The 20,336-nt window shown below is 37.1% G+C and overlaps 1 protein-coding gene across 2 annotated transcripts in view; it reads left to right on the forward strand.

Annotated features, from left to right (window-relative positions):
* KIAA0319 (KIAA0319 ortholog) overlaps window positions 1-20,336 on the forward strand; it is a 126,994-nt gene that overhangs the window by 45,890 nt on the left and 60,768 nt on the right. For both annotated transcript variants that reach the window (XM_031946777.1, XM_031946778.1), the window contains 4 exons: window positions 4,280-5,043; window positions 13,747-13,939; window positions 16,292-16,390; window positions 19,983-20,080. In XM_031946777.1, coding sequence (XP_031802637.1) covers window positions 4,280-5,043; window positions 13,747-13,939; window positions 16,292-16,390; window positions 19,983-20,080 — 1,154 coding nt within the window. The remainder of the gene's footprint in view (window positions 1-4,279; window positions 5,044-13,746; window positions 13,940-16,291; window positions 16,391-19,982; window positions 20,081-20,336) is intronic.

The raw sequence follows: 20,336 nt of genomic DNA on the forward strand, positions 1-20,336 counted from the left end.
TATAGAGATCAAGGTTTCTCTCAGAAAGTGAGTTAAGACAAGAAGAGAGGGGCAGGGCTGACTTGTTTCCCTGGGGAATAGGATGGGAAGGGATAGTTAGGCTGTGGATTGGAGATCTGCTCCTTATGGGAAAAAAATCACTGGTACTCATCATGCCTTCCAATGACTGTTATTCTCAGATAATAGGTTTTATTTGCTGACATGCATCTTTGATCAAATCAATTTGAATTTTAGTTAAGTGGGTAAGGTTACAACTTGGTTCAGCAATGGGTGAGATTTTGTAAGTAGATAATACAGTGGTGGAGATTCAATTTACAATAGAATTGAGTCCTGAATGGAAGGAATTACGTGATAAAAGCTTGACTTTTTAGGCAAGTTTCAGCAAGTTTCTCTGGAATGTAGGTGAAGTATAGAGTTATAAAAATAATGAGTTTGTATTTACTTGGTGTGGGAGAATAGTAAACCCATGCCTGTTTGATTGTCATAAAAATAGAATTAAATTTAATTTTCAGTTTTACTGCATTCATTTTATTCCCAGCCATTTAGCTGAGATAATGTCATCCCATCTCACTGTTACAACTACAAACTGCCTTGAACATATTTAGACTGAAGTATATTTCTGAAAGATGCCTGGTAATATCTCCTTGGGAAAAGTATCTGGGTAGCCAAAGCTTTCTATAGCTGATTAGAAAATTTTGTTGCCTCTGTACAGTCATGTAAAGCCTGTGCTTGGCTCTCTTTGTTGGCTGCAGCTCCCTTGTTGTTTCTTTTAGAGCCTCTTATTAAATTTCCCTGCTGCTTTTCAAGTTCTCAATGCCCTCAGTTTCTCCCCACAATAATTCTCAGTGGACCCATTATAGATGGGCAGAATGGGAATGTACTTTAGTTCATCTAACCAAGTAGATCTTTGAGACAGATGTAACCTGCAGACAAGATGTTTCTTTTTCTAAGAGGCAAAGGTGTAACAGAAGCTACCTGCTAGTGGCTGCTGGATGTTACAAGAGCCACCTGTTAGTGGCTTCTGGGGATCTAATTCTGACCAGCAGAATAGATTTCTTCATGTAAGAGGAAGATAACAATACAAGGACACAGAGGCAGTTGTGTTCCCTGACCTCTCTCCTCTTCCCTCTTGCCTCCAATTTATTTCATTCCCAATTCATTCCCAATGCAACATCTGCATCAGTAAAGACTGATTTGTAATTCCTTCAAGTGTGGTATCATTCACAGCTATGGGGGTTTTTGGAGAACTGGGCAGCCTCTTAACGGTACAGTCTCCTTTAACCTTTTACAGCCTTTCTGGGTTGTGGTATGTGTGTAAGAATTTCTTAGGTGTGGTCCTTAACAATTCCCCACTTTTTGTTTTATGGGAATATGATTATTTTCCGCCCAACAGCATGGTCAGTAAGTTTGTGTGCTGGCTGTTATCTGAGTCATGCAATTGAGGAATGCAAACAGCATTATCAGAGTCTTTTCTGACCTATTCCTCTGGATGGTTGCAGGGGTTCCTTCCCCACAGGTTACTGAAGAAACTCTCCTGGGAGGAACCTAGTCACAAACAGCTCTTGAGAGCTGCTGCTCTTTGTTTCTTGTGCTCTACATTGTGTGCCATTTGGTACAGGAGCCTCCTGTTAGTGGCTGCTGGGGATCTAATTCTGACCAGCAGAATAGATCCCTTTCATGTAAGAGGATGATAATGATACAAAGAGACTGAGAACCAGTTGCATTCTCTGACCTCTCTCCTCTTCCCTCTTGCCTCCAATTCATTTCTTTTCCAATTCACAAGGAACATCTGTGTCAGTAAAGGCTGATTTGCAAATTCCTTGAAGTGTGTTATAATTCACAGCTGTGGGGCTTCAGAGAACCAATCCACCCCTTAATGATACAGAATCCTTTAAGCCTTCACAGGCTTCCTGGCTTTCACTCTTAGGTGTGGTCCTCAACACAAAGGTTTGTGAATCAGGACTCTTTCATTGACTGAAATGTCCTTAAGTAATTTTTCTCTAAAGCAACAGGAATTTCAAGGCTATTTGGGGACCTGTGGTTTGCTGAGAAAGGATATTTGGCCCTAAGGCTACTGTTGTCTATATCTAACTGTTGATATTGGGAAGGGGACCCCAAAAGTTGGGGTCACAGACCAGTTTCTCAAAGTGTCTCAAAAGAATTTGTAGGTTTGAACCCATTCCAAGTCAAGGAACAAAATGTATTGTAATGCTATTACAAGTGAGTTGAATTCCAAAAGAAATGAGCAAAGTGCTAAAGACTCCTTTATCCAGCTTTCTATCATAGACACACTAATTCTATGGCCAGGGAGTGGTCTCCAAAATTTGGTTATCACCGACTAATAGAGTATCTGATATTTGGCAATGTACTGAGGAGTGTTCTATTCACTATTGTCTCAGGAGTTTGATCTGTGGAACTATCTTGAGGCCCAAAGCTATTTGACTAAGGAGTGGTCTATTCAGAATCAGAAAGATTATCAGAACAATAGCATTCCTAGTTTTTTTTTTGGGGGGGGGGAAGCCAGAGGATTTTGGAATCAGATGATCTCATAATCATAAGCCCTCCAAAATCATCGCTAATTTCCCTAGAAGTTATACTCCTTCATATCCATTTTCCCCATATGAGAAATGGACGGGCATTTATTCGGTTTTCCCAATTGGGAAAATTAAATTGGAGAAATGAAAATTAAATTAGAAAATTGAAAACCACAGGGACATTGAAGAGTGATCAGTTATCTCCCCCCAAAGAATGTAAGCTCCTTAGGGACAGGGACTGGGTTTTGTAATCAGGGTTGGTGGTCTGAGATTTTAAAAGAATCTTTTCTTTGCCTTTCTCTTCTAGAATGGAAGCTCTTTGGGGGTGGGTGGGGCAGGGAGTGGATTGAATGGGAAACATCCTACCCTGTTAAGCATTTGAAAGTCTCAAGCTTTCTTACTTCACATTTTTAGAAACTGAACTTTAGAAATTCACTCAACAAGTAAGCAGCTGAGTCAGAACTCTGGACTGGCTCTTCTGACTCCAAGCCCAGGACTCTTACCTTTGCATTGTGTTGCATTGCATTTCCTCCTATTGGCTAAACCTCCATTTGAATATAATATTTCAAACTCTTTCAGATTCATCCTAAATAGTCCCAAAAGAATTTCCTTGGCTTCTGTAGAGGGCCAGAACTCTGGAAAAGTGTACTTGAAACAAGGATACTTACAACAAGGTGTTAATCAGTAGAATTGATGAGATGATGGTTCTCTAGTTCACATATATACTTAGTTCTTAGCATGGTGATGTAATGGTTCTCTAGTTCACATATAATCAGTATGATGTATGAGGTAATTGTAATAGGACATATAAGGGTCAACAAGGACTGGAAATGAGACATTCCATTTTTAACCATCCTCCTGGTGGCTCTCCTGCCCCCTGCAGTCCTCCACTAAGATCAAGGCTGGTCCCGAGATCCTTTAGAAAGCTAGTCCGAACATTACAGGCTTCTTTTAGGCAGCAGGTTGGTACAATATATCAAGAACTGGGCCTGGAGTCAGAAGTACCTGAGTTCAAATTCAGCCTCACTTAATAGCTATGTGACTCTGGACAAATTATTTGATCTTTGATTCAATTTCCTCATTTGTAAAATAGGGATCATAGTAGCACCTACCTCACAAAATTGTTATAAAGATCTCTCAATTAATAAATATTTATTTAGCACCTACTGCATGCCAGGCATTTTGTTAAGTGTTGGGGATACATAAAAGAATCTTGTATCTGACATTCCCGGCTGGATTCTTTGAGACGGTAGTCTCATTCAGCTCTGGGACCAAACCATGGATCCATTTGGTCCCAGTAAATCTCTCCATTTAATAAATTACTAAATTGTTCTCTAAAAAAAAAAAAAAATGTTGGGGATAGAGGTATGAATAAAGACAATCCCTTCCCTCAAGGAGTTTTCAATCTAATCAAGAAGACAACACACACACAAAAAAAGCTGAAAAGCTTGAGGATGGTATGAGAAAAAGTATTATCCTGAAAGAGAAGAAAAGATCTAATGCAGGGATGTAATGGAGACGTTCAGAAGCAGTTCTGCCATGGGAAATGGGATCAAGTAAGTTATAAGTTCGGCTTAGTACAGTGTCTGGCACACAGTAGTCATCTAATCAATGCTTATTTTTTCTCCTCCTGGCAGAAAATGGTTCCTCCTCTCCCTCCCAGGCTTGTACATTTGTTTGTTTTGCTATGGGATGCAGGCGGGGTGAGGGTTCCTCTACCTAACTTCAGTCTACCTTGTTTACAGGTTACCTCTGCGAGCAATGCAGGGATGGAGGAACCTACTCAAATGCGGTTATTTCCCCCAACCTGGAAACCACCAAAATCATGCGGGTGCCACAAGCCAGCTCTCTGGCTGCCTGCACAGCTGCCTGCTGCGACCTGCCCAGCTGTGACTTGGCCTGGTTGGTCCAAGGACGGTGCTATGTTGTGAGCTGCCAGCACCAGGACAGCTGCGAGCCCAGGATAATAGAGCCCGTCAAGTCCTATCTTACTTTTGTGCTGCGGCCAGCACAGAGACCCTCCTCCCTGCTAGGATATGGGCAGGGGATTTCCAGCAGGGGTCATCCCGTGGTGATTCCGGGAGGCCCGTCTGAGGAGGCTGGCAGACTTAGGGGCTTCCCCTTCTTGGGGAAGGGCCCTAACTTAGAAGAGCTGCCTGAATACACAGATGACTACAGGGAAACAGAGCAGGACACCTTCCAGTCCAGTGGCAAACAGGCGGCAAAGGCTGGTGCTGACTATATGGACTGGGGTCTGCTGCCAAGCACTGAAGGTCCTTTCAATTCTTCTGTGGAAAATGGCCGTTCTCTGGCAGAGAAAGAGAATGGGAATGTCAGGTTAGATCACCTGGGTAGGGGGAATGAATCCGAGTGGGCCACTGTCCTGGATCATTTTCCTGAGGGAAAATTGTCGCCATCCCCAGAGAAAATCCCATTTTCTGGGAAGACACGGGAAAAGGAGGAAGCCATTCAGCCTCCTGGACAGGCTAGCAACAGATCTGGAGAAGAGGTAAGTGCCAAAAGAAGTGACTGAGTGTTGTGGGTTCTGTGCTTTTAGTCACTCGACAGGATGTAGAGAATGTACCACACTACCAGGGTTTGTAGTGGCGGGGAGAACAGTTGGCAGAAATGAGCCAGACTTGATAGTCATCTAGGTCTCATGTTGTTTAAAGATCCGAAGTGCAAAGGAGAGCAGCCTCAGATTTATGAGCTTATAAGAAGCAAAAAACCTCAAGGGGAGGGTCCTTATTGCTATAAGCACTAGTTGCACAGAAGCAAAAAGCCAGCCATTAGTTTCTTATCTGGGAATTACCAGAATGTCCTTAGGCCTCATGCTGCCCAAGATATTATAGGGAGTTAACAAAGAAGAGAGCTGATTGAAAAACAATCCCTAGAGGTCTAAGAGAAGGGGGAGCTTGCAGTAATTTCCCTGTCATGGGGCCAACAGGGTGTGCCTGCAGCGGGAGTGAGCACAGGATGCAGAGTTTGTGCTTATCTGTTGTGCACAAGGGGTAGAGACCTATCAGGGGTTTTTGCACAGGACTAAGAGGATGTCTTGGTTGTCCCTGAGGTGGGTTAAGTCATGCAGGCTACGGTGAAATAGCAGTTTTCTTTTCAGGCACTTGTGGTTTCACTGTACTTTAAGTTATCTAAGCTTCCAGGGTTAGGCAAGGGTTACGTTAGATGTTAGGATGGCATTTTCCTTCCTTTCCTTCCTTCCTTCCTTCCCTCCTTCCTTCCTAATGGACTATTATTTAAAATTCTTCTGCCTCCACAATTCCATTACCTTAATAGTAATGTAGCAGCTCTCAACAGAAGTCCTTCAGGCAGTATTTTAGGAGGTACCAGGATTTTGTAGAGGTCAGTTCCTGATCTCTCAGCCAGTTTGCTTTCTTGCCAGCATCACAGGGTTCTACATCCAAGGAGCTGGTAGGACTTACCATAATGAAGAACTAAAGATTCAGGAAACTCACCTATAACCTTTTGAAATAAAAAAAAAAAACAAAACAAAACATGAATACAGTTGCCTGTTTGAAAGATGTTAATGTAAAATATATATTATACAGCTTTTCCTTAAAACATGGGTAAAGTCTTGATTTCTAATAAGCATTTAGCAAACACTATGTGCCAAGCATACAAAACAGTTAATATTTTCTGCATCTTTCAGCAAAGGAGGTCTATAACATATAAACTATTGTGCATCTTTTCACTAAAGTTCAGTCAGCAGTGCCTGTTACATGAATAGAGGAATTGCTGCTAAAAGAGATTATTTCCTAGTGGAAAGGGGATAGTGGAAAAACCCCAGATTTATGAGCAAAAGTTGAAAGGAGAGAAGCTGAAGCAAGATGGACTGAGTGCAGAAAAGAAGACATAGGGGAAAATGTAGAGAGCAGATGTAGACTTGAAAGAAGAGCAGAGGAATTTGAACTTCTTAGAACCACAGATCTTAACAAAGTTGTTCGGCAGCTAAGTGATGCAGATACCATGCTAATCCTGGAGGCAGAAAGATCTGGAGTTCAAATCCAACCTCATATACTTACTACCTGTTTTACTGTGAACAAGTCACTTGATCTTTGTTTATCCCAGTTTCCTTTACCTTAAAATAGAGATAATAATAGCTCCTGCCTCCCAGGGTTGTTGTGATGGCCAAACAATATAATAATTACAAAGCACTTACACAGTGCCAGGCACATAGTAAGTACTAGGCAAAGGTTAGCATTATTATTATTATTATATCTAAAGATAGAAGGGAATGCAGTTTGAGGTTCATCCTCTTCATTTTACAGATGAGGAAATTCTGAAACTATGACTTGTTCATAGGTTACAAATATTAGACGTGATGTTCAAACATAGACCCTCTAATTGTTATCTTTCTACTATACATGTTCCGTTGTCTTTTTTTCTTTTATTTATTATTATAGCATTTTATTTACAAAACATGCATGGGCAATTTTTCAACAATGACCCTTGTAAAACCTTCTGTTCCAAATTTTTCCCTTTCTCCCCATCCCCTCCTCTAGATGGCAGGTAGTTGAATAAATGTTAAATATGTTAAAATATATGTTAAATCCAACATATGTATACGTATTTATACAGTTATCTTGCTGCACAAGAAAAATTGGATTTAGAAAGAAAAAGACCTGAGAAGGAAAATAAAAAATGCAAGCAAACAATATCAGAAAAATTCTATGTTGTGGTCCACACTCATTTCCCATAGTCCTCTCTCTGGGTGTAGATGGCTCTCTTCATTACTGAACAATTGGAACTGGTTTGAATCATCTCATTGTTGAAGAGAACCACGTCCATCAGAATTGATCCTGATATAGTATTGTTAATGATCTTCTGGTTCTGCTCATCTCATTCAGCATCAGTTCATGCAAGTCTTTCCAGGTCTTTCTGAAATCATCCTGCTGGTCGTTTTTTACAGAACAATAATATTCTGTAACATTCATATACCACCATTTATTCAGCCATTCTCCAACTGATGGACATCCATTCAATTTCTAGTTTCAGCCACCACAAAAAGGGCTGCCACAAACATTTTTTGCACATGTGTGTCCCTTTCCCTTCTTTAAGATCTCTTTGGGATATACCAGTAGTAACACTGCTGGATCAAAGGGTATCCACAGTTTGATAACATTTTGAGCACAGTTCCAAATTGCTCTCCAGAATGGTTGGATCCATTCACACTTCCACCAACAATGCATCAGTGTCCCAGTTTTCCTGCATCCTGTCCAACATTTGTCATTATCTTTTCCTGTCATTCCTAGCCAATCTGAGAGGTGTGTAATGGTATCTCAGAGTTGTCTTAATTTGCATTTCTCTGATCAATAGTGATTTTCATATAACTAGAAATAGTTTCAATTTCTTCATCTGAAAATTGTCTGTCCATATCCTTTGACCATTTATCAATTGGAGAATAGCTTGATTTCTTATAAATTTGAGTCAATTAGAGAATATATTTTGGAAATGAGGTCTTTCTCAGAACTTTTGAGTGTAAAAATGTTTTTTTTCAGTTTAATGCTTCCCTTCTAATCTTGTCTGCATTAGTTTTATTTGTACAAAAACTTTTTAACTTAATATAATCAAAATTTTCTATTTTGTGATCAATAATGATCTCTAGCTCTTCTTTGGTCACAAATTCCTTCCTTCTCCACAGATCTGAGAGGCAAACTATCCTATGTTCTTCTAATTTATTTATAATCTCATTCTTTATGCCTAAGTCATGAACCCATTTTGACCTTATCTTGGTGTACAGTATTAAGTGTGGGTCAGTGCCTAGTTTCTGCCATACTAGTTTCCAGTTTTCCCAAAAGTTTTTGTCAAATAGTGTCTTGAAGCAGTTGGTAAGCGCAAGTACAAGCAGGATTGGTGCATTTTTGTTGTTGTTGTTGTTGTTTTGTGAGGCAGTCAGGGTTAAGTGACTTGTCCAGGGATGCACAGCTAGTAAGGGTCATGTGTCCAGTAAGGGTCATGTGTCTTAGGCCAAATTTGAACTCAGGTCCTCTTGACTCCAGAAATGGTGCTCTATCTAATATATAATCTAGCTGTTCAAAGACTACTTTTTTGAAAAATCTGGAAACTGCTCCTTAAAGTAGGAGAAGGTACAGTTCTACTAACTTGAACTTGTATTAATTTCTCATTTTTTTCTTTTCTCTGGATACTTAGCAGCAAATACATTGGAGAAATGTAAAACTTGGAATGTTTTCTACTATTTTTTTTTCCAGAAACTGTTCTAGAAATTAGCAGAGCTTTGTGATTACCTGAGGTGATCATTCGATATTGTTACTCATGTCTATGTAAATGGTTTAAAATATATATATATATATATATATATATATATGTATGTGTGTGTGTGTGTGTGTGTGTGTGTGTGTGTATACATATCTGTGGTTGGTAGGAAACATTAGTGAAGAAATTAAGAGTGGAACTGAAGAAAGGAGCTAGATTACCCATGAAGGCAGAAATGTGATTAAAAACAAGAAATTGAAAGTAACAAAGCAGGGGAGAGAATTGTTAGATAGAACAGGTAAGAATGTTTAGTGTCAAAATGAGAAAGACCTGCAAAAGGAAAGAAATGGAATAGAAGAAGAGTATCACAGGACCATAGTTTTAGAGCCTTACTTACACATCATCACATTTAACCTCTTTATCTTACCTATGAGGAAATTTGAGGCCCAGAAAGGTTCAGGAAATAATTTGCCCAGGATCACATAGTAGGTGTCTGAAGTAAGATTCAAAGTCAGTCTTCCTGATTTCAGATATAGAACTTTATTCAATATCTCACAGAGCAATTCTTTGAGAAGAATTAATGCAGAGATGACGAAAGCAGAGAAGTTGGTGTGTATATATACACACACACACATACATATAAACATGTACAAAGAGAAAGAATAATGTAAAAGATGTATATTTATATATAATTATATGTGATTATATATAATTATAATATATAATTATATATTTATATGTTATATATATAAATATACATCTTTTATATTATTCTCTTTCTTTCTCTTTGTACATTAAGGGAAGCTAGGAAACATAGTGATTAGATCGTCATTCCTGCAATCAGGAAGACCTTACACATTTACTATCTGTGTATCAATGAGCAAATCATTTAACCTTAGTTTGTCTCAGTTTCCTTGACTGTAAAATGGGGAAAATAATAGCACCTACCTTTCAGGGTTGTTGTGAGGATAATAATTTTAAAGTTCTTAGCATAGTCTGGCATCCTGTAGGTGTTATGTAAATGCCAGCTATTATATTTATATGCATAAATGCTTAAGACTTTTGAGATACTATATAATGAGAATAAAATTAGGTTGTTGGGCTTAAGGATGAAATATAGTTAAAAGGTTAGTAAGAAAAAAGTAAAAGAAAACAGGAAGGACATGACTCAGTTATACAGAATACAATTTGGAAGGATAAGAAAGGAAGGTATCCTACAAGTAAGCAGAAGTGTGGAGAAGATAAACCAAGGTTAGAAAAAATTATTGAATTGCACATGTTTAACTTAGATTACTTTCTGTCCAGAGGAGGAGGGTGGGGGGAAGGAAGGAGAAAAATTTGGACACAAGATTTTGCAAGAGTGAATGTTGAAAACTATCTTTGCATGTATTTGGGAAAATAAAAATTATTATTATATAAAAAAGAAAAAGTTCTCCAGGATTTTATTTATAATTATCAATGAGATAATTTTGAAGTAAAAAAATGTATCTTAGACCATATCATTAACTTTTAAAAATAACCAGGTTATCAGATGTCAACTGTGTAATGACTGACAACACTTTTGGCTCATTTATGTTACCATTGCCACATCTTCACTGCCCCAGTTTATAAAGCTTCTCACTTCTACATTACTTATGTGATTGAGAGAACATAGACATTTGCCATATATTCAGAATTCATTCTATTAAAACTTTATCTAAAATAATTTGACTTTCCTGCCTCTGGGAGACTAATTACATTAGCATCTGCCTTGCTGCTGACTTGATTGACAGAGAAATCCCTGAGACTGTTGACATATTAAGAAATATCAATGTATACTACAAAGTCTAGAATGATATGTAGAAATGAAATGGTTACTGCTATTTTCCCCTTCTCTTTGGTCTTATTGAAGTCCAAAAGGTTCAAATATAAAGCAGTTATATTAGGCTTCTAGAAAAAGAAAATGTAATCAAGACTATTTGTGAATATGATAAAGGAAATATTCTGAAGAGAAGTTTTCAAGTGGAAGGTTTAACACAGATATCCTTTGTATCATAGAAAATGGAACTAAGAAATTTGAAACATTTTTTCTTGCATGACCAGGGCCATGCCTTCAGATATGAGAGAAATAGTCTCTCTTTGTTATTTCTGTGAAGAATGGAATCTTAAGTTTTCATCTTAATAATTAATCAGTATCCTTTTTGTGGAATTATTGTTTGGTAACTGGAAAATCAAGTCAAATTCATGTGTGATTTATTGCTATTCAGGTAAAATTGCTTCTGGAAAGGGCATAAGTCATCACTTTATTAGGCAGGCTGGAAATGTGGGTTTTAGTGCCCTTTCAGTCTCTTACTTGCTTCGTGATGCTAGACAAAGCACATAATAGCTGCTTATCTTTATCCTTTATTTCAACTTTGTAGATAATTTTTTTAAGAGATACTTTTAATCAAGAAAACAATTATGAAGAAATATGCAAGGAAAATCATAAAAAAGGTATATTCCCCTAAAATAGTTAAGCAAAGAAATACAAGAGTGAAAGAATTATGACTCCAAAGTCAGAGAATGGGAGTAAAAGGATTTGAATCCTGATTCTCTCTCACTGCTTGTCAGTTTGAGCAAAACATTTCAGATTTTTTTGAATAATACTTAGTAATCTCGCCTTCCTTCTTTCCTTTCTTGCAATTGGGATTAAGTGATTTGCCCAGAGTCACATAGGTAGTAAATGTTAAATGTCTGAGGCTGGATTTAAATTCAGCTCCTCTTGACTCTAAGGCCAGTGCTCTATCTATTGTGCCATCTGGCTGCTCCTCAATTATCACTTTTATAAAATGAAAAAGTTGGATTAGATAATCATTTCTTCCAGCTCTCTTTGTTAGAAAAATTATATGCTTTAAGCTTGTGGTGGTGTGGACACAATTGTTTTATTTAACCTGAATTTTGCTACCATAGTTGTAGCCTTTGTATATATTGCCCTTTTGAAACTGTTATCTCATTCTGCTGCCTGACTTCATCTAAGGCCTTCATACTCTTTCCTGGTAATATTAGATTTCAAAAAATTTCCCAGGCCACATAAAAATGAGCTCAGCCTGCAGAATTTGCATGGGCTCCACCCAACTGACCAATATCACCTATTTCCCAGCACTGGCTTGTCCTGATTCCTGATTCCACATTATTTATGTGATTAAAAAAAATTAGTCATTTGCTCATAGTATAGTTTCTTAGAATTAATCCATTAAATTTGTGCTCCTTATAAAACCAAGTTAAATATTAGTCCAATTTTAATTTTTGCTTCTTGACTGATTGATCTTATATAATACATATATAAATACATATTCACATACATAAATTCACATGCATATGCTTCATGTACATACAAATATGAAGCCACAATAAATATATACACATATTTATACATATATTAAGTTTGGATAGCTTGCATTTATATATTGTTTGCAAAATGTTTTATATACATTATGTCATTTAAACTTCACAACCATCTGAGGTAGCTAATATTATATTATTTTCATTTTACAGATGAAGAAATAGATAGTGATGGCTTGGAGATAGTGAAATGGCTTGCTAGGTCACACAACCAGTAATTTTCTGAAGGGATTACAGACCCATATTTTTCTGACTCTTAATCTAGAGCATCATTGTGACTATAGTCAAGATAAAGTATGACAGACAAGCCAGAAAGCTGCTAGAATTAAGGGAAAAATATCCATTGGGTGAAGTTGCCCTATAATTCACGCACATCACTGAAGACTTTTACTGTGGTTTTCTTTCTTTCTTTTTTTTTCCTAGAGCATTGAACTTACCTACCAGTGGCCTCACCAAATAGCCACAGTTCCTGGGCAATGTTTTGGGGAGTTGCTTTGCTAACATTAATGGAAGATGATACTGAGTCTTCCTCCAGTTTCCAAATTTCAGAATGCCCCCCCCCCCCCAACAACAGAAAAGATAAACCATGTTTTTATATAATTCTACTGTCACCCATCTGAACTTCTGGAAAATTGATTTGAACTTGAACTCATTTCTCTCTTAGTAGGCTCCTCAAACTACTTTGATTCACTATTTTGCCTACTTTTAAACAATATGTCTGAAAAAAAGACTTCTTCCAACTTCCATTTTATAATATTAAAACATTTTTCTTTTTGACATACATGATAAGAAGTCCCTAAGCCAGCACCATTTGATACCACCTATAACTTAGTAAATACAATCTATAGAGAGTCCTCTATATTCATTCATAATCATTGAGTATCAGAGAAGGTGTCTGATCCCATGTCTTCCCCTAGTCTAGCACACTATCTATTATGCCATACTATTTTTCCCTGTTTGGCTATCATACTTAATTTCTTCTTTCCTCCTGTAGGTTTAAAATTTTTTCATTAAATCTGTTAGAAGCATTTTGAGATGCAGTTTGCATCTTATGATGGGAATAGAGACTATGTGCCAAAGAGATCTCTTTGGCCATTCCTAAATCATTTATATAATTTTCAACTATTGTCATACTAGTAACTTCAGGAATTATCGGAATTGTGCTTTTTATCCCTTTTTATACATCACTTATCATGCCACCTACACAATACACTTGTGTATTTCATTTTAAACTAATAGCAATTGAGTACCATGGCATTGTGAAAAAAGTTGGACTTGGGGTCAGAAAAACAATGTAAACCCTTATTCCAGCGTTTGTTAACAATCAATCATGAGCAAGTTGTTTAATCTCACTCTAAACCTTGATTTCTTCATCTATAAAACAGAGGTAATAATACTTGCATTACTTACATCATAAAGTTTGTGCAAGAAAAATTTTGTAAACCTTAAAGCAGATATATAAATGTGTAATTGTTATTATTCAAAGACAGTATGCAGTTCCAGTCTTTGAAACTCATGTTTGAGTGAGTACATTTTAAAGAAAAGGTAGGTACCATTATGATGTGTGCTTGTGTTCAATTGGTTTATTCATAATAATTTATCCCTATGGTTGATCTCATAGGTTCTAATGCCTTCCCATAATCCTCCTTCAGCCAACCTGGAATTCAGTCCAGTCACTGAGGAGAAAAGCCCAATTTTAACATTAACCCAACACAGCTCAGATCATGGAATTGAAGTGTTTCCTACTGACACTGGCCCCTCTCAGTCCATCCTACCTGAGCAACTCACGTCTCTCACTACTGCTGCAAGCACAGGTAAAGTTAAAAAAACAAAAAAAAGACTGAAAAAGATTTAAAGGCATCGCTATCATGGACTATATTTTGTGTGTATTACAGTAGACATTGAAATTTGGGAATCCTCTCTGACCTTGCTTATTTTTTAACTTCAGTAGAAGGACTAATATTTTAGAGAGGAAGTTATAATTTAATTGAAAGAGCTGTGGAGAAATGAGAAGTACTAGTACTTCCTAGTACTGGCTAAGCACTTCCACTTGGGCAATTAACTTATTTTTTTTCAGTAGTCTTTTATTTCTCCAAATACATGTAGAGATAGTTTTCAATATTCATTTTTGTAAGACTTTGTGTTCCAAATTTTCCTCCCTAATTTACTTCCCCCATTTCCCAAGAGAACAAGCAATCTGATATAGGTTAAATATGTGCAATTCTTTAAAAAAAATATTTCCATATTTGTCATGATGTGCAAGAAAAATCAGATCAAAAGGGGAAAAAAGACATGAGAAAGAAAAACAAATAAAACAAGATTTAAAATTCTATGTTTTGATGCACTTTCAGTTTCCATAGTTCTTTCTCTGGATGCAGGTGGCATTTTCCATCCCAAGTCCACTGGAATAAGTCACTTAATTTTTATGAACCCTTAGTTTCGCCATTTATAAAATGTGTGTCTACGGCTTGATAAGTAAGATACCTTCATTTTCTCATCTTCTCCCCTCAGAAAGATTCATATCTATACCATAAATAAATAGCTAACACTAAAAGGAGCTAGGTGCTCCCCTTTTAAGCCAACTGTTGTTGGATTTTTGGAAAGCACCTAAAGAAAGGACTATGCTTGTTAAGAGTTGAGAAGTAATGTTTAGCAACTTCCTAGACCAGATGTGGTGAATCCCATCTCCTTGAAACAGTGAGAATCTCTGGTCTATGCATGCTTCTATGCTGCTGTTTTGCAAGCTGTTTTGATCCCACTTAAATTTTATGAGTGAAACTAAGGATACCTCAGTCCTGCCAAATGGAACATTGCTTGAATAAATTAACAGTATCCTGGTTACAAAGAAGGTGAACAAGAATAGCAAATGTCTGCTTTGGGTGATAGAGTAAGTTTTAAAAATTCTGGCTAGAATAGCTTTTTTTTTTTTTTTTTTTTTTTTTTTTTTTTTTTTTTTTTTTTTTTTTTTTTAAACATTGAGTTTGGGTTTTGTTTTGGACATTTTCCAAGGGGAAGGCTATTAAAAGACATTCACAAGGTCACTCACTGTTAGGAATACTGTTTGAATAATGACACAGAAACATACGCAATTACAATGAGCCTTCCAAATAACTACAGTAAGCCTTCAATATGGCACATATGGGAGTAGGATAAAGCAAAATCTGTTCGTGGCCTTGAGTTTGCAATGCCTCATCAATTAATTGTGTTATTGTTCAGATGTATCCATCTCTTTTTGACCCCATTTGGGGTTTTCTTGGCAAAGATACTGAAGTAGTTTGCCATTTCCTTTCCCTGTTCATTTTACAGATGAGGAAACTGAGGCAAAAAAGATTAAGTGACTTGCCTAGATTCACCCAGCAAGTGTGGTCAAATCTGAACTTCAGGCTTGATATTCTATCTATTGAGCCATCTATTTATGTACACTGGTAAATCAGAATTCTAAACAACTGATTCCTCTTACTTTGCTTAGGTAACTTGCGATCATGCAGTAGAAGTGACTATGGAGTCATAGATTTAGAGCTGGAAGAGACTTTGGGGGTAATTGAATGCAACACTATTTTTTGAAGATGAGGAAAATGAGGCATAGAGGGATTTGTCCAAGATCCCAAGAGTCCTACAAGAGGCTGAAAGTTTGACCTTTCATATTTTATAAGTATTTCACATTTCCCTACTCTTAGTCTGGCAGTCTGTTCAATAAGTCAGGATCTCCGAGTTCATTTAGTATTGTCACCTCATTTTACAGGCAAGGAAACTGAGGCTTCGAGAAGTGAAACAATTTGCCCAAGATCAGGCAAGACAGAATTTGAACCAGATTCTCTGAATTGCTATTTCAAGTTGTCTGATTTTAATTGACAGAGTTCCTGCTGCTTTGGAGCTTGAGAAATACACAGGAAAAACTTATATTTTATATTTCAGTTACATATGTCCCTTATATTAAAAATTAAATGATATCTATCACAATTGGCATGGATAGAAAAATAAATGAATGTGTTAATATATTATATATTTATAATAAAAAATAATTATTGTCTGATTTTCTTTGAGTCGATCTAGTCAATCAGCCTATATTAAGCACTTACTGTGTACCTACTTACTCTGTATTACTGTGGTGAATACTGAGTGATTTTTAATATGCTATTCACATGTTCTTTTTAATTAATCTGTAGTCAAAGAACTCATGGTGTTTGCTGGAGACAATATACTGATCACTTTACCCCAAAATGATGTTGAGCTGAAGGCCTCTGTGGTGCCAGCACCTCCTTCAGGTGAGCTGGATGTTCCTTTATTTGGAGACCCCTCTCTAAACAATTAATGGATTGAGAATGATTAAATATTGGGGTTGTGGGAATCTGTATCACTTTTGAAGGCTGACAGAATAGAGTTAATATCAAATAATAATCTATTACCTGCCACTCCCATTAAATAATCCTAGTAAAACCTGAATTCTAGTAATGTCCTTGCATTCCTACTCTTTCCCTATTTACTTTTGATTAAGTTGAGCTAATGCTCCACCCTAAACCTTGAACCTTATCTTGTAAGCAAACCTAGTTTGAGTTCCTAATGATCTTTCCCTTTTGTTGGGATGTGACATTAGATCCCAGATGGTAAAAAACAAGTTGTTTTCTTGCTCAGTTTGCCAAGGGAAGGGGACCAGGTCTCACCTTTCCTCCTGAAAGAAACTCCTGTAAGTTTTATTATTGGACCTCCATGTATTCAGACTTGGGTCACTCTAAGGCTACAGACTTAAAATCCTGTTATCTTGATTAAAGACTCCTTTTTCCTCCACTTATGAATATGATTTATTTTGGCTCTGAGATGAAAAAAAATTTCTTTTGTGAAAACAGCTACTCTAGAAGAGCTATATTACCATATAAACACATAGATATATGCCTGTATATGTATGAACATGTACAGTAAGTCTAAAAGATATTCAGACTGCTTAAACAGAACTGATTTCTTTGCCTTTAGGGGTTCTTCAATCTTATTGTTAAGGTTTTTTTCCAGATGCGTCCAACTCTCTGTGACCCTGGTGGGGTTTTCTTGGCAGAGATACTGAAGTAGTTTGCCATTTCCTTCTCCAGCTCATTTTTTATAGATGAGGAAACTGAAGTAAATAGGGTTAAGTGATTTGTCCGTTATCACATAGCTAGTAAGTGTCTGAGACTGGATTAGAACTCAGGTTTTCCTGACCACAGACCCAACACTATCTACTGTGCCACCTAGTTGCCCATTTTTCTAGTCTATGTAATAATTATTGCCCTGTGAAAATCCCCTGTAGGAATCCCCATACATAGGAAGTGAGAAGGGAGATGTGGGGAGGGAAGTAGTAGAATCAGTCAGAAGGATTCAGTGGGAGTTTGCAAAAGCTATGGGGTAGGAGGAGTGGCTCTGAACTTCCTGGATCACTTAACACAAGATCATAGAAAAGGCTTTGGCTGAGAGCACTAATTCTACCATATTACTCAAACTTCTGTTATGATGGGCCAACACATCAGTTCATCTGTAAGCTCTATGGAACGTTTTTTAAAAAAAGAAATTTGAATATTTTTCATTCAGTTTACTACCCAAGTTCATTTTTCCCCTTTTATTGCTACTTTGTGAGATTTGTGAATCTTCACAAGCCAAGAAGATAATTTTGTTCAGGCCCCCTGAGCTGAGGTAGGGATTATGTGAAAAAAAAAAAAAAAAAAGTGGTAGTATCTTTTTTGCCCTTTTTTAGAGGTGTATATGGAGTGGATTTTTAAAAATGTCTTCATTTTTTTCCCTGGGGGAATAAAGATGGCAGTAATAATAGCTGATATTTATACACCACTTTAAAATTTGCTACTTAACACAATGGATAAAGAGTCAGATACTTAGTAGCTATGTGACTTTGGGCAAATCACATAACCCTGTTTAACTTCAGTTTGCTCATCTGTAAAATGAACTGGAGAAAAAGATGGCAAACTACTTCAATATCTTTGCCAAGAAAACCCCAAAATGGGGTTGCAAAGAGTCGTACATGACTGAACAACAGCAGCAGTTAGGGTTTGCAGAGTGCTTTGCATACATTTAATGCTCACAAAAATCTATACTATTAATATTCCTCTCTTACAGATGAAGATATTGAGCCTCAGAGGAGTTAAATGATTTGCTTAGGGTTACACAGCTAATAAGTGTTTGAGGAAGAATTGGAAATTGACAGCAAATCCAGCATCAAAGTCCTCTTCCCTCCCCCACTAATCAGGAGTAACTTTATAATATAATATATCATATCATATCATATATCATATATCATATTATATTATATTATATTATATTATATTATATTATATTATATTATATATAACCCAGCTAGTTGCAATGGAGATCTCCAAAATCCTTTTACCCTAAATCTTAGGATCTGAGCACTTATCTAAGTAGGATCCCCAAGCTGGTGGGGGGCATAGCAAGTGCTGGACACTATGCTAAATACTGAGGATACAATGAAAGGCAAAAGCCAGACCCTGCTCTTAAGGAGCTCATAGTATAATGGGGGGGGGAACCTTCAAACAACTCTACAAACAAACTATACAATATAAATTGGAAATAATCAACAGAGGGAAGGTCCCAGCATTAAGGGAGATTGGGAAAGGCTTCTTGTGGAAGGCAAAGTTTTAGCTGGAACTTGAAGGAAGGAAGGCAGGAAAGCTAAGAAAGAGGTATGGGGGACGGCCAGAGAGAATGCTTAGAATCAAGGAGATGCAGTGTTTTGTGAGAACAGCTCATGTTGGGGGAGAGTAGGGTATAAGAAGGTATTAAGTACCTCCCAAGACTGTGAGGTTTGTGAATCTTAAAGTGAATCTTAGAAATGAGGAATTGGGAATTAGCACAGTTAGTCCAACTTAGAAAGACAGCTTTAAGATAGATCTAAAACAGATATTTGTCACCATTAAACTCTTCCAGTTCTGTATGGGCTTTGTGTGAGCTCTGCAGGAGCAGCTGCCTCAAGTCAAATACTTGTGAACAACTTTATTCAGTCTGTAATTAGAGTAGGACAATCAGAACTTTGGTCCAGGGTGCCAGAACCTTGTTCTGCCTTGGTGCTTTGCCAGCCTGCAGCCTTCAGCTGGACCTGTACTGATCACTCTTGTCATCTGTTATAGTAGTTCCCTTCCCAGCTCAAATACCTTGGTAGGAAGGCTGAATGAGGGAATTAACTTCCCCTGGTAGAGCCCCTTCTGCTCTGCACATCAATCCTATCCCCCATCTTTTTCTGCCTTCAAAACCCATTCCATGTTCCAGTCTCTCTCACTCAGATGACAATAGTAGAGGCAAAATCTTGGGTGCTAATGTGTTAGTTCATCTAGTGGAACCAGAGATCAGCTAGGTAATCCTTTTTTTTTTTTTTTTTGGTAGTAAACAATGGAAAAAACAAAAACAAATCCTTTACTGCGAACAAGGTTATATAACTGATTCAGATCTCTGTGGAGTTGAGAATATCAGCAGAACTTGTAGCCCGAGGTCATATTGTGTCCCATCTGGGGGAGTTGGGGACATCTCAAGTTATAAATAAACATAGGAATAAAGAAAAATGATCTGTTTTTGTTTTTGTTTTGTTTTTAGTTTTAGGGTGTTTAGTGTATTTTTATTTAGTGTAAGGATTCTTTCAAGCTTTCTTGGAAATCAAATGGGAATGATATAGATCATCTCATTTTGGAGACGCAAAACCTTACTGTTCTGTAATTGGAAATGAAATCAAAGATTTGAGGCCAGTATCAGTATCAGGCCTTTTGGCTTGACATCATTGATATCACCGTTTTTTTCCTAATGTGTAAATGAACTGTCACACAAAGAAAACCTAACAACTCCTAAGTATGGATTTTTTTTTCCTTTTAGAAACAAGTTACAACTATGAGTGGAGTTTGATAAGCCACCCTGTGGACTATCAAGGTGAAATTGAACAAAAATACAAGCAAACGCTTAATCTCTCTCAGGTAAGAAGAATATGGCCTACTCATTTTCTCTTAGTCCTAGCCTTCTACATTGTCTGGATTCTTGAGTTCTTGAAGGTTTTGTTTGTTTGTTTGTTTGTTTTTTGGAACTCTGGCTATTGTAGATTTCTATTATTTTTTAATTTAATTTTTATTTTTTAACATTTATTTTTAAATTTTTTGAGTTTCAAATTCTTTCCTTCCCTTAAGCGTCTTCCATTGAGAAGGCAAGATATAATATGATACCTATTATACATAT

The sequence above is a fragment of the Sarcophilus harrisii genome, chromosome 1 (assembly GCF_902635505.1).
Source record: "Sarcophilus harrisii chromosome 1, mSarHar1.11, whole genome shotgun sequence".
Taxonomy (NCBI): domain Eukaryota; kingdom Metazoa; phylum Chordata; class Mammalia; order Dasyuromorphia; family Dasyuridae; genus Sarcophilus; species Sarcophilus harrisii.